The following is a 14223-nucleotide window of genomic DNA, read 5'->3' on the forward strand; positions in this document are numbered from 1 at the left end:
TCAGGAACTGAATCACTGCGAGGTCCCTTACAGTCAGTCTGTGCTTCTGGGGATGTATTTTCATAATGCTTACAAGACCGTAGCAATAAATAGTAGGTTTTTTAAGTCTTTCTCCTCAATCCGATCAAGAAATTACTTCCTTTTGAGGCAGTAAGTCAGGAAGCCTTGCAAAAAAAGGTCCAGAAAACATGGTTATGGAGGGGTTTTGCTTGGGTTTTGCTAGGGGTGTTAACAGCTTACTTGAAGGGAGGTTCGAAAAAGGGAAAGCCCAAGTTTACCTATGCAGCTCCTTCTCTGGGTTAGCAGAAGAATTCTGATGGGGAAATACAAAACAAAATGTTTGCTGGCACAAACAACAGTAAAGCTATATCAATTAAAAAAAAAAAAAAAAAAAAGGCTACTGTTAGGAGTGGTTTAATTTAAAAAAGAAGAAAAAAATCCAACCGTTCCCCAGGAAGCCGTACTCTTTTGGGAGACTAAGCATCTTACTTGGAGTTTACTACAAACTTAGCATCTAATCAAATAGGTAACACTACAGCACTTTCAAGTTGCCTTTAACAAGGCAAGTTTCATCAAGTCTAAATCAGCATTGGGCTCCATGGCAAAACCTCAGTGACAGTTTAACCATACTTTGAACGGTTTTAAAAGTCTCTTCACAATTCAGATTGGTCGTTTCAGCACTGGAATCATTATAATAAATAACAGAATACGGATTACATAGCGACCGGTTTGTTAATCATAATTCAGATAATAAAATATCCACTGCATCCTGCTCAAAGCAGCATTTATTAAAGATATTATCAAGATAAGTCAATGAATAATGAAGCTTTCCCTCCTACAAATATGTAAACAAGTTGACAGCAAGTTATTATTACAATATAAAAATTAAAGCTTACATTGCATTTTTGTAAAGCTACTAACTTCAGTCTCAATGTAGACAGTCTCTGGTCTGTAGCATTTAAAAATACGAGTTCTTGAAAAATGTTACAGTATTGCCTTTGCACATACACGTTTGTAGAAAAATACTTAAAAATACCAACTTTCTATTAATAAAAGCAACACCAAAAATAAAACACATCTTTTGTCATGAACAGCGTGTAAAATGCATCTAGCATTTACTCCACCGCTCCATTTAACCAAATTATCCTCTGTTCATTTTAAAATTCATTATGGTTTGCAAAAAGTGTCTTGGATAATATTCACTTACTTTCACATAGCAAAGCAATTAGCATTAAGTAGCTAGTATTGGCAATTACCTTGTAATCAGTCTGACCTAAACTTATTTGCAGCTGAGGCCATCAATTGAATCCTCATCTCAAACTGTGTATTTTAACACGTACAGTAGGCTCTTGCTAAGAAATCTGAGTCAGTCCAGCTACATTTTGGAAAGGCCTGAAACCTTTACACGATTTAACACGACATACATACTCTCTTTTTAAAGTGCCTTTAACCTCTCTCTAAGTTTTCCTTTAACTATATTAGCGATCCTGTTGGTGGCAGTCAGTCAGTTCTCAGGAAACGCTTTATTCATAAGATGATGTAATTTGACATGTTCTACTCTTTACATTCCAAAACCAAAAAGAATGTTCAATTTTTATTTTTAATTTTTTTCCCCAAGAAGTTTACTGGCAAGAGCTAGACAGATCACTTCTGCAGTTGCTAAGGCAAAAAAGTTTAAAAATTCCCTGTACACAAAGTTTAACAAGATTATGCGATATATCAAAACCAAACTCAACTGAATTCCACAAGCAGAAAGAAACACGTATTGCTGGGATGAAAGCTAATCACGCCATTGTGCCCTACCAAGCACCAGCTGACCATGAACAGCAAGGCGGGGGGGTGGGAATTAAGATCATACAGTGAACCAGTTTCAGGATAAATTCAAAGAGCAAAATCAAGCTGTCAAGGAAAGAATTTTATGGTTGAATGTTAGGCTGAAAAAGCCAGCTAGGACAACACGGGAAGTTTTATCACTTAAGACAGTATCTGAGAGAACACAAGGACATTCATATGGAAAAAGTAATGAATATGAATAACACTGCTAGCTTTCCCAGTGTCATGCATCGTTCAGAAAAAGGAGAATTTATTTAGCCTTTGTCACTGCTTAATTAGCAAGTTAAGTCTGCTGGAAGTTACAGCCTCCAGTACATAGTGGCATGTCGAGCAACTTACTGACCACGAGCGTGGTAGAGCCTAAACTACTCGAATGACTTCTAGCCTTGGAAATGCGAAAAGCACACGACCCCCAAAGCAGGATCTACACGGGCCTGTAACAGGAACTGTAATTCTGAAAGAAGGGCTTACCCTGCTCCTTCATGCAGGATTCTGGTTTGTAGGAAGATGACAGTTTTATTGCCGATAAAATAAACATGATGAGTTAAAGCCAAGATGTGGCAGCAAATGCTCGAGGAGGATGCTCAACTGGAGAGTGAGATTTAGAGATTCCACCCAAGGGCCAGCTTAGTCTAATTTTCAGAGAGGGTGAGACACAGATACAAAAGCCTGTTTCCTCTGACGTCTTACATACCTCACAACACAAGCCAGCCTTTCTGTGCGTTCAGGGAAACGGGTGAGAAGCAGAGACATCCCTGGGGCACAAGTGATGAAACAGGCCTGGGGGAGAAGCTCCTTTCTGACCACTGCCTCCCCCCCAGACAACAGCTCCCTGTAAAAGCTCGATCACAAGTTGCAGTTTAGGTTAGAGGATGGGATTTTTGCCCTCTACTCATTTGGGAGAGAGCAGCCTTCCTGTCTTACCATACGAAACCGCATTTTCCAGTACAGGGACGCAAGCTTTGGCCGTTTAATCACGTATGGACTGGTGCAACTTCTGACTAAAGCATTTAGCTTCCTCGGAGACGCTAAAAGCACCGTGCCATCGGTACTGTTATACCTGACCAGGGCTTTGCACTTGGCTTACAAACGCCTACAATAGCGAGGAACGCAATGCCAACACAGACCAGCTGCATTTTTATCCATACAGTTCAAACCCTGGCCCAAAGCCTACGGCAGGCTACTTCAAACGCCAGTGTACATTAACTGGTCATGAAGTGCCTAACAGCAGGACACCTGCTATAGATGTCATATACATACAAGAAAAAGAACTGCAGCAAGCCCAAGGTTTAAGAATACCTTCAGAAGCGCTGCAGTAGACCGTCACACCTGGGGGAAGGTCTAAGGATTGAAGTCCAAGATCCAAGGCTAAGAGGGAATCGCACGCCATTTTCTCTTCAAGAAAAGTAAAACCACCTCTCCCCATGCCAAGTAATAAAATACTATCTACAGAAAGTGGGTGTTTTCTCCCTAAATCCAGAGTAGAAAGAAAACTAAAACAGCCTAATTCTCAGAATTGCAGAAAATAGAATCAAAGGGGACTCAAATAGTCATTTTGACAAGTCCCTGCCTTGAATGACATTTCAAAATTAGTCCCTGTGCAAACAGTTATGCCATAGGACTCTAGGTTATAAAATGGCTGACTAAATCAGCTAGACCTTTATAAAAAGCTATTTGTATGTAAATATTTTAGTAACAACTTCAGCAATAGAAGAAAGTAGTACACAGCCAATTTTAGAATCTACACATGATATGAAATATACACACATACATGTTCTTTTATATATATATTTATACACACACACACACACACATTCTTAAAGCAATGCAGAGCAAAACCAAACCAGGGCCTGAATAAGCTATCACACATGCCTTTGTGTCAGCATGACTTAAAATACACAACTGATGGGCTGATCAGATCCCTGAGGTCTATCACTGGTATTACTAACAAGTTTTACTTACCACAATTTTAACCAAAAGTTGACTTAAATCGTGTTACATCTCTCTAGGTGAAGGAGAAATAAAGACACAAAACAACAACAAAAAAGAAGAAGAAAACAAAAGACCAAACCACAGACAAAAAAACCACACAGCCTTGTATACATAGAAAGGCACCTGATAATATCGTTAAGTGTTAGTAGCAATTATCTACAGCATACTTAGCGTACTTAAGTAATCATGATAAATTAAAAAGAGATAATCGAATACAAGAATTGCTGGCATTCAAAAGATAAGTCTAACCTACCTAAGAAGTCACTAAAATGACATGTGCAGCTATAAATCAGTAAGTGTGCAAAACTATACAGTTTTGCATACAGTGCTATGTGTACCCCCTAGTTTGCACCTATTAGTATTATATATGTTTGTTAAGCTTGGCAATACGATGCAAGAAGATGGTCTTAAGGATGTACCGTATCAACTTCGTCTTCCCTTCCCCACCATCTACTGTCCTTTATTAAACTGTACGTTTTTAAATTACACAAAGGCTTTTCACGAACTGTAGTTCAGAAAAATATTTCAAGTATACCTATATTTTCACGTAAACTTGGGGACTGACTATGGGTTCACTTTTCACAAGTTCCAAATACTTACAGCTTCTGCTAATTCAATTGGAATTGTAATTATTTTGACCTGTTCAGTTCCTCTGAAAAAAAGCTGCTTCCTGTTACTCATTTAACTCCTGTTTAAGGAGTGCTGAAATTCATACTGTAACTTTTCCAGATTTAAGTCTAAACAATAAGCAATTACAGAAAAGCAGAGTAATACTTTATCTGACCACTTAGGTTCATAAAACCAAGTCCTACCATATCTATTCATATATACTCATTCTAAGAATCATATACAGATCCTTGACACACCGAATTCAAGTTATTATTATACAGCAGTTTGTCTCGCAGGCATTGTGCAATACACCTAGAAGTAAACAGCAGTTCTCTTCTTTACTCTGTATTTCAGTGATCCATACCGTATCTGAGGGGGAGGAGAAAAAAAAAAAAGTAACAACGACTTGAGATCACTTCAGGCAGAAGTATTATTTACCTTTCCACTAATCCAATCTAGTGAGTGTCTTTAAATGTGCTTTGGACACTCCACAGTTTCAGTAAGAGAATCTACCTATGACTGAACGGGATACAGTTTCAAAGAACTGGGCAAGAAGGATAAGTCTCAACAGTTTTCCCAGAATTACCCCAAAACTATTAAAAGATTCCACAGAGATTTATCTTTTAAGTATCTTGAAATCTGGTGATGCGCAAATATAAAGCACTTTGATTACTGCACAGAATCTCCGCTTTGTGGGTTACAAGTCAAAGCAGGCCATGCCTATGGGAACTAAAAAATTCTGAATCTTCTTTAATCCATTAAACAGCAGATGTTTAAGTGTGCACAACCATGACGCTCAAATGCAGATGACAATACCGCTATCTACACCCCTTTCAATGTCAGCAGTTCCTGGAGTTTGGGCTTGTTAGTGCCAGAATTAGCATTACAAGCACAGAGTCCATTTCATCTCCTCTCCCTTTTTCCTCGCTTAGTTCATTTCATTCAGGTGTTTCCCTTAAACACCACAAATAACAAAAGCTCCAAGCTTGGAGCTTTTCTAATCACATACTTCCTTCTCCATTTAGCCTTCTACAACCCAGCTACCATTGATAACCCCTCTAAAGATTAAGAAAAAAGAAATAAATTTCTGCATTTCTAAAAATGCTAAGGTACACTGTCGAAAAACTCAATACTTAACTAAGATTATACTTGCCTCTTTACGGCCTTTAATAGTTTTCACAGATTTCATACTCTGAGTTCTTCGAAGGCCTCTCTGAGCAATCATTTCATCCTCCGAGTGTGTCCCCTCCATCTCTTCATCTGTTTTATCATCTCCAAGATTTTTTTCCAGTGGAGTTTTGTAACCTTTAAAAACAGTTTTATAAAAATGTTTAATAAGACGCACCTATAACTTTTAGATTTCTAAGCAAATCATGAGTTTCATCTTTAACAAACATCCTTTAGAACTGATATATATATATAATACTATATATACGGACCATAGATAATATGATCAGTCTGCCCGCTGTTTCAAAACAGCTGAACATCTAGTCTGCCAGGAACTTGTTACTTATAATTCTGCCATCTGCAAATAACAAGCCACTTCATTCCACAGGTTTGTAATGTAGTGGTTCCTCAATGGTCAAAAATTAAACCATCAGTCTGCTACCATCTTCTGCTTTACCCTGAACTGCAAAAACCTCAGTGGTCATCTTGAGAAGCACTTAAAGGTTTTTGGCCACGATCCTCATGGGAGGGTGGTTAGACTAGATGATCCTTAAAGGTCCCTTCCAACCAAAACCATTAAGTGATTCATATGATCTTTCTTCATACTTTCATACCGCTCTGCATATTTAATAGCAAATTTCCTTTCAGACAGATACAACGTCAAAATACTGTTAGGGCTTGTTTACATCCTGCAGGAACAGGACCAAGATCATTACTGAAGCTCGTCACTAGATGGCGCAAATTGCTTTAAAAACACGTCCTGGAAAGCTCCTCGGGGTCCCGAAGCCCTGAATCCCATCATAGATGTATCTTAAAGCCCCCAAAGGGTTCTTTCCCCGCGCCGAGCTCTCCTTTCACAAAGCCATTCCAGAACTTACAAGCTGTAACACTCAGGGACATCTTCTAAACTCCAAACCCATTTTTATTCATGATCAATGTACATTTTATCTTAAGTCAGTATCTCATTTAGTCTTAATTAGGTTCTTTTCCTTTGGTCATTTCATTTTTGTCCTGAAATTAGAATTGCACTCACCTACTCCACAACTACTTAAGGCAAACTTGCCTCCTCAGCCATGCTAGAGGGAAACACGTCTCTGCCTCCAATACAGTTTCAGTTCATCTTTTTCAATACGGAGGATGTGAAGCACACCTATTACTCATCTAGTTTCTGACCAGGGTATTTGCAGTGACAACCACGCTTCCTTATCTCTTACTTGCAACGCCTCTTCTGATGCATCAGTACCATATTTGCCTTCTCCACAGCAAGCACTGGCAGCTCAGTCACCCTATGATCAATGTCCTACAACTAGGTCTTTTCAGCTAATTTGCACAGGAACTCCCAGCTCAGATCACAAGAAGTAACATTCTGCCAAGTGCGGTGAAACATTCCTACGTGGTGTTACTAACTCTATCCATGGTTTGTTCTTTTTTAAAATCTCTAACGCTGAAGAAAAATCAAAGAAAACAGAAGAGGCATATACTAGATTTGGGTCCAGGAGTAGAAACAATTAAGTTAAACAAGCTCTTAAGAAAGCATTTTGACATGTGAGATTCAATCTCACAATCAGCGATTATTTACACAGCATAAGCTGTACCCGAGTAATTTAAAAAAAAACCAAAACAAACCACACCGCTGTGTTTTGAGCATTTTCAAGCTATTTCAGATAGGTAACTACAGCCATCATACTGAGAAACACCCCCTGCACAACACCTGCAGCGACAGTAACGCAGCTCTTGACGAACTCATGGGCTTTCTCTTGTGGCCAGCACCCCCCATCTTTACACGTGGGATCAATTCGCAGTTCAGCTTAGGGCCGCTCAGGTGGACATTTATTCCTCAGAAACACCATGAGCTACCATGCGATTCCCGGAATTCCTTGCACTCCAGAAGGACCATCACTCTCCAAAAATGGAGAGATGAGAAGTGACAGGCTTAGGTGAAAAAGAAATAGACTAAAGCTATTTCTCTTGTGGGAAATACCAACTACTTCACACTGTAGCCTTGCCACTTAACATGGTGCAATTGACAGTCCTCCACCGAAACCTTCCTTCAGGCGTCACAGGCTGAAGAACAAAGTGATGATGATCATAAAATAAGACTAATTAAAAAATACCTCTTCAAAAACATATATTGGTCACCACGTGCCATCTTTTGAGTGCTGATGTGCATCAGTGTATTACGACAACTTAATGCCTTCATTATTCCTATCACCACATGTCATTTTACATTTTTAACTATCACTACAGACCTATTGAATTTGTTTCCATTAATTTTCTCTTCTTATTTATTGAACTTCCATAAATTTTCATGTTTAACATCTGTACATTTGTTACAAACTACTTAATCACACATCTTTTTACTTACAATTAAGCTTTACTTTGGCAAGGAATTATTGCCGCTAATTGGCAAAGGTAAGAGTAACGAGTATAGTATGACTACAGTGTTAGTGGCTGTAAGAAGAAAATAAGAGAGGACTTCTCAGCTATCATAATATACTTTGCTGAAGTCAAGTGTATCTTCCTCTGTTCCAAGTGTACTGGAATTCTTTGTGGCCTTTTCAATTTCTAACTGGGGTAAAAGTATTTCTGCTTTCCCTCTTTTGTCTTTGGTGACTTGATCTTTTAGCTAGAGAAAAAAAATACTTACCTGAAGATTCACTTGCAGAGGCTCTGATTTTCTTTTTTGCATCTGGTAATGCCTGATAGGGTCTCTGTCCTACTGGCTCATCTCCTTGTATAGTAGTCAAATCATGCATACTGAAACTTCTCAGTTTCTCAGTTATCGCACCTTGACTCTGAAACACAAGAACAGCATCTTTGAAAACAAAGCATAGGTTTAACTTTGCTGTTCAAGTCGGTTTAAGATGTTTAAGCCCATGCTTCCTTGTTGCACTACGGAATTCATCAAACATAAGCATGCAGTAGATTTATATTTGCTTTAAGTATTGCTTTTACCCAAGCTTAACTGTATATTGCTCCTAGACAAAACAGTTACAGAAAAGGTAGCAGCTTCATTATAAACGTCTCATTTCACTGCTTTAATTTGAACAAATAAAGGCTTTTGGGGTGAGGGGAAGCGTTCAAAAGAAAAAACCAAAAACAGTCAATTCACTTCAAATGTTATTTCTCTAGCAGTGCTAGGTACCATGACAGTGGGTTTAACACTTCTGTTTTAAAAAACATGGTTGAAGATAATAAAGGTTTATACTATTTTATATTTTACCCTCTATAAATTTGAATATGCATAACAAAGGAAAAAGTGTTGAAAACACGCTCTGTAACAGTAACTCAAGTAACTGAGAAACTGGAAGCATTACAAAAAGCTCTAGTTGACAGAAACTTGAAGCCACCGACCAAAGAGGTCCTGCCTGGACTACAGGTTAGCAAGTTCTCTTACTAATGCAGCTTTACTGACACAATACCAACCCAAAAATCTGATGCTACATATAAGAATAGTTGATCACATTTGAACATCAGTATTCCTTCACCGATTCTGTATGTCCCATGTAGAAAAGACAAAGACTAAGTTCCCCTTTGGAAAGGAGGGTCGTGAAGCAGCTCTTTCACCTTATATCAGATGATGTTATTACTAAAGGACTGAAGATTATATAGCATAAGCAACTAAAAGAACAAGCACATTACTCAACGTCATGTTAAAATAACATTTAATTCTTCCCTCTCTGGCATATGAGGCAAAAAAAAAAGTATTTCAAAAGAAGGTTAACAAGCCTGTGCATGAATCCCACTTTAAGCAAGTGTTCAAGATTTTGTGTTGTTCTTACAAATGAACGTTTTCAGTAAAATTCCTCATTTGAGCATTATGTTAGCTAGCAGTAGCAGAAATCTGGGTACAATTCCACACATCTCTCTCTGCAACAGCACCAGCATAAGGCAATTCTCGCACCACTGGCCACAGCCATTTGTTCCCACTCTGATGGCAACAACTGTTCGCAGATGATAGACCAGCACACTAAATTATTCCACGTTAAAAATAGCCATGTGAAGTGAAGAGACAGTAGAGTGATACTCCTTAAGCTCACATGGCTACCAAGGCAGAGGGTGGGGGTGGCTGAAACCCAATATTCATTTTCTAATGACTAGTCATTAGTACAGCATGCAAAACTAAGACAGTGTGCTACACAGGCAAGAAGAACCTATTTTAATTCTACACCACCATTCATACATTGCCACTAAACAGTACTGAAGAAAAAGTTCCTTATGAGAGAAGTTCAAGTCTTTACTTTTCTAGTTCTTCCTACACATGTGCAGGATGACTGACAGTTCCACAACTTGCCCTACTGACAACTACAGCCTGCCTTTGAGTTAAAACGCGCTACCAACAGTCTGCGCAAAAACTATTGTAGAAACTCTTACGTTAGTTTTACTCCCTAAAATGGCTTATTTAAAGCAGGAATTCCTGCCTTTCCACTACTCCTCTTCTTGCGCTGCAGAACATTTACACAGTAAACCAAATCAGGAACCAGCTACGCCTCAGAACTTAAGAAACAGCTGCTAGGATGCTAGAGGAAAGACCTGGAAAGGCAGGACTGCTTCTTTTGACAAGTAACAGCTTACGTAACTGCTATAACACGTAAGACTGTTGATCAGTCTGTGTCCACTGCTTGAAGAGATGCAAGAGGACTCGGGTCTCAATCACTGAACACTGATGAAAGCATAAAACTGATCCAGTAGGTTCTCAGGAGAATCCATATAAACTCAGTGCAACTCCACTCACTAAGAGCGGTCAGAATCTACTAATAAAATGGTGACAGCAGCTGGATTTGGGCAGAGGCAGAAGTATAGGAAGACACACTTGCGTAACAGTTGCACAGCGAGTTCATTCATCGTGTGATATACTACAAAAAGACATTTGGAAACTGTACAAGATAATGTAATTAAGAATATAATAATTAACATGCCAAGAAGAATTCACATTACAGCCTGTATTTCCTATTCCACTGTGAAAAGAGGACTAGATCTAAGCTGGGAACATTCAGCCTTATTTTTCAGGGCAGCTTTTATATACAGAATATTGTTTTTCAAAGGGGAAAAAAAGTCAACTATGTGCCATAAAATAACATTGTGCCCCTAAACAAACTGCACACTTGATGAGGCTCGAGCTCCTGCCGAGTGCTGCCTTATTCAGGGAGGATACGGCTGATTCATACAATGGGCCCTTCATTCCAAAACGACTTGCCAAGATGGAAAGTTTTACTCAAGTTACACACAGCAAATATTAAGAAGTTTGAAAGGATATGTATACAAATAAGAGATGCAGCTCACATGCCTGAGATTCACAGCAGGAATAGGGGCTACACAAGCACTGCTGTACTGCACGTACTCGCAGCCACACATTACACCCACCCTGTGCAGGTACTCCCTACAGCACTGCCAGACTCCTGCCTGAATGCAGTCTGCATCCCACCCTAGGAAGATCCACTCTAGCCACATCAGCATTGGTTTCTACTTCACACCACTGCACAGCCTAATCGGAGGACAAATTTCAAGGTGTTTTGTGTGGGTTTTTTTCATTATGGGAAAAATAATAATAATAAAAAAAATCACTGTGCTCCTATAGCACTTGAGATTTAAGATTCTTTCACCCCCCAGGCCCAAAAAAAGCAGATAACTGCTTTCTGCCAAAACAAAGTATTCTGTGAGGATCTCTATTACTCTCAGCTCAGGATAAAAGTGTGGCCAAAAAATATTAAAGACCCTCCCTACTGCAGGAAAAGTGAGATTAAATACTCTCTGTTGCAGGAAACGTGAGAGTAATATTCACATTTAGAACATTAATGCATGAAGAGCTTTGCTACCTTGCTGAAAGTTCGGAGAGTGGCTAGCCACACCTTGCGAGCAAGATGTTTGCCCCCAAAACAGACGGCAGAGCAATACGGTTGCAGGTGGAGCTGAAAGGGGATCTCCTGCCTCTGCTCTCATGTCATGGGTATGGCAGCAGCCGTCACCTCTCCCCAGCCATACACACAGCCCCAAGATGCTGCTTATGAGAAGATCGCAGAGCAGCTGCCACCCCTGCACTGGTGTCCCATTATCTCAACAGTTCCTACCAGTAAGGCAGAAATTCAGCAGGCTGAATCCAGCCTGGAGGCCACCAACTAAATCACACCATGAAAGACAGACACACACATTTACAACCACAATGCAGGCAAAAAAGCACAGAACACAGTGCTCAAATTTCTATATAAATAAAACTTCGAGGAGAGATGAACTGTGAAGTTTGTGTTGTCTTAAAATGCAAGTCTTAAAAAATGAGCTTGCTTCCTTATTCAATAGTATTTCCTGAAACATATTAAATGCTTTTCAGAGACCACACTCATTACCCATGACCAATCTGAAACACTAATTAAAGTTGTAATAGGTTTCTAAATCCAGGTTTTGATAAATATAGCCTACTTAAAGGACTGCTTTTGAGACTACTCAGGCTCTAGTAAGCTATTAGTATGCAGTCTCATCAGCTGACTCTCATATATGAAATGCCATTCTCTATTTTGTTTCTGAGCATGTATTTTTATAGTCTATACACTTGAGCCAGGGAAATTGCTGTAAACAGACATCACACAGTATGTCTGCCTCAGGGACTCTTTTTGTTGTTGCTGTTTAAACTGGGCTTGCACCCCTCAGTGGTCCGGATCACCAACTAAAGCTGCTTGCCTCCATTAGACAAGTTCTCAATGAACTCCACATCCACAAAGCTGCTTGGAGCTTTGTGGCCGGAGAGCTGCAGCGTGCAGCACCCACATTCCCAGCTGTTCTCCCCTTGATCCGATCCCGGCTGACAGCGAATGACTTCTGTTCCCTCTCAACCTGAAGAGGGACTGCTGTCCCATGAATGACCTCTGCAGCATGCCAGGCAGTCCCAGCAGGGAGGAGGGATGAAAGCAATATTGCTGGCAAGCTGAGCTGCTCATAGTCACAGTAGCTGTACGCCACTGCTGGCTTTAACTTATCTCCTTCCTCTGCCATGCCCTGAGCAGGAAGAAGGGAAAGTCTAGGCAAGGCCATGAGAACAGTATTCAACCAGCAAAGAGATTCAGGATGACTAAAAGACATGCAGAAACACAGCCCTCATAATATATTTATTATTATTACTATCACCACCAAATAATGCTTTACAAATGAGGTCACACAAATACTGTTCATAAAGGACAGTACATTTCACAACTTAATTAGCAGCCATCGTGCATGTGTTGATATAGAAACCAGTTCTCTCTAGTAGCTTGAGAAGTCAGGTAGGTGTTAGCAAAATCTGAACATACAGGTAATCAGCATCTCAGAGGATCCAGAAAGCAGATGCATCAAAATACAAGATATACCAGTGGAATTAGTGTTGTGAATATAATTTCCACAAATCTATATGCTATTGAGCTGAATAAACTCCAACAACTTTCCTATCAATAAAGGCATCTTGTTGCTGATTATTTCATACAAAGAAAATTTTTATTAGTAAACTGTAAAAGTCAGCCTAGACCCTATTTGATTTTCTAAGTCTCCTGAAATTAGGATTTCACAAAGTTTTATTTTCTGTCATGTTGATTTAAGTAACACAATTTATTGCTAATGTATGCTATTTAGCAGGTTTTGAAACTCTAAATTTTAGATTAAATTTAGCAGGGGCTAACTAGTACCAGCTAAAATTATCCGTATAGAAATGTAAGTTATAAGCCATGACTCCTGCCAATTACATTTCAACTTAACTGCAGCAGAGCAGGTTTAAATCTATGTCAAATTTCAGCAGACTGACCTGGCTGGCTGACTGCTCCTGCCTCCCACACACAGCCAGCTAGCCTTTAAATACTAATCCCCTATTCCTGTTTCAGCCCTTGGAGAAAACCACTCTTTCCCACACTTGCTCTTGAAAATATTCCAGAAAGTTCACAAGCAATTTTACCACCCTTCTAAAGTCAGCATAAGCAGACATCGTAGCATCTTTTGCTTGGACACTTCAGTGAAGAAAAGCTTTCTTGGAGTTCCTCTTGCATAAAACTTCCCACATTCTAAACTCCTAAAACTCCTAATTTGAGATCTGATATGTCAGAACAAGCATGCCTGCTCCTTAAAGAAAAAAACCACCAACAACAACAAAAAAACCCCCACAAAACAAAAAGAAAAAGAAAGAGTGATGAAAGTGTTTCTCTTTCCCATCATAACTGATCCCACTAATAGGATTCCATTCCTGAAATCCTATAGCATGCTCCACCAGCTCATGCTGAAGGGATCATCTTTTCACCTGCTGGAGGCTGCAGTCAACTTTTGAAATACAGGGAACAAAAAAATAAAAATTAAACAATCAAAAAATATCAAGAACACATGCATTGTCTCCATTTGCTTGCATGGAGCAGTCATGCTCAGCTTTATAGAATGACAAACTAAATAGCAGTTTAACATGCCAAAATTAAAATTTTTCAGAGAGTCTCCTCTTGCATGTTGTGTAAAAGTCTTGTCTATTTTAGGTCTTTGATATTGTGGTGGTTGTTTTGCCCAAGCATCTCATCTGCACTGGACTAATTCTGTACAAATATCCACAGTTATGTTTAACAAGTTGACAAGTAGAGCAGACATCTTGCCAGTCACAGCTGAATAGCAATGAAATCTAAACACAGG

General features: G+C 39.3%; 1 protein-coding gene across 1 annotated transcript in view; it reads right to left on the reverse strand.

Annotated features, from left to right (window-relative positions):
• Positions 1-767: 767 nt before the first annotated feature.
• The window catches only part of REEP3 (receptor accessory protein 3), a 42791-nt gene continuing 29335 nt past the window's right edge, over positions 768-14223 (reverse strand). Inside the window, exons 6-8 of the mRNA XM_055719887.1 lie at positions 8249-8396; positions 5588-5739; positions 768-4803 (exon numbers count right to left, since the gene is read on the reverse strand). Coding sequence (XP_055575862.1) covers positions 4747-4803; positions 5588-5739; positions 8249-8396 — 357 coding nt within the window. The 3' untranslated portion in view covers positions 768-4746. The remainder of the gene's footprint in view (positions 4804-5587; positions 5740-8248; positions 8397-14223) is intronic.

The sequence above is a fragment of the Falco cherrug genome, chromosome 9 (assembly GCF_023634085.1).
Source record: "Falco cherrug isolate bFalChe1 chromosome 9, bFalChe1.pri, whole genome shotgun sequence".
Taxonomy (NCBI): Eukaryota; Metazoa; Chordata; class Aves; order Falconiformes; family Falconidae; genus Falco; species Falco cherrug.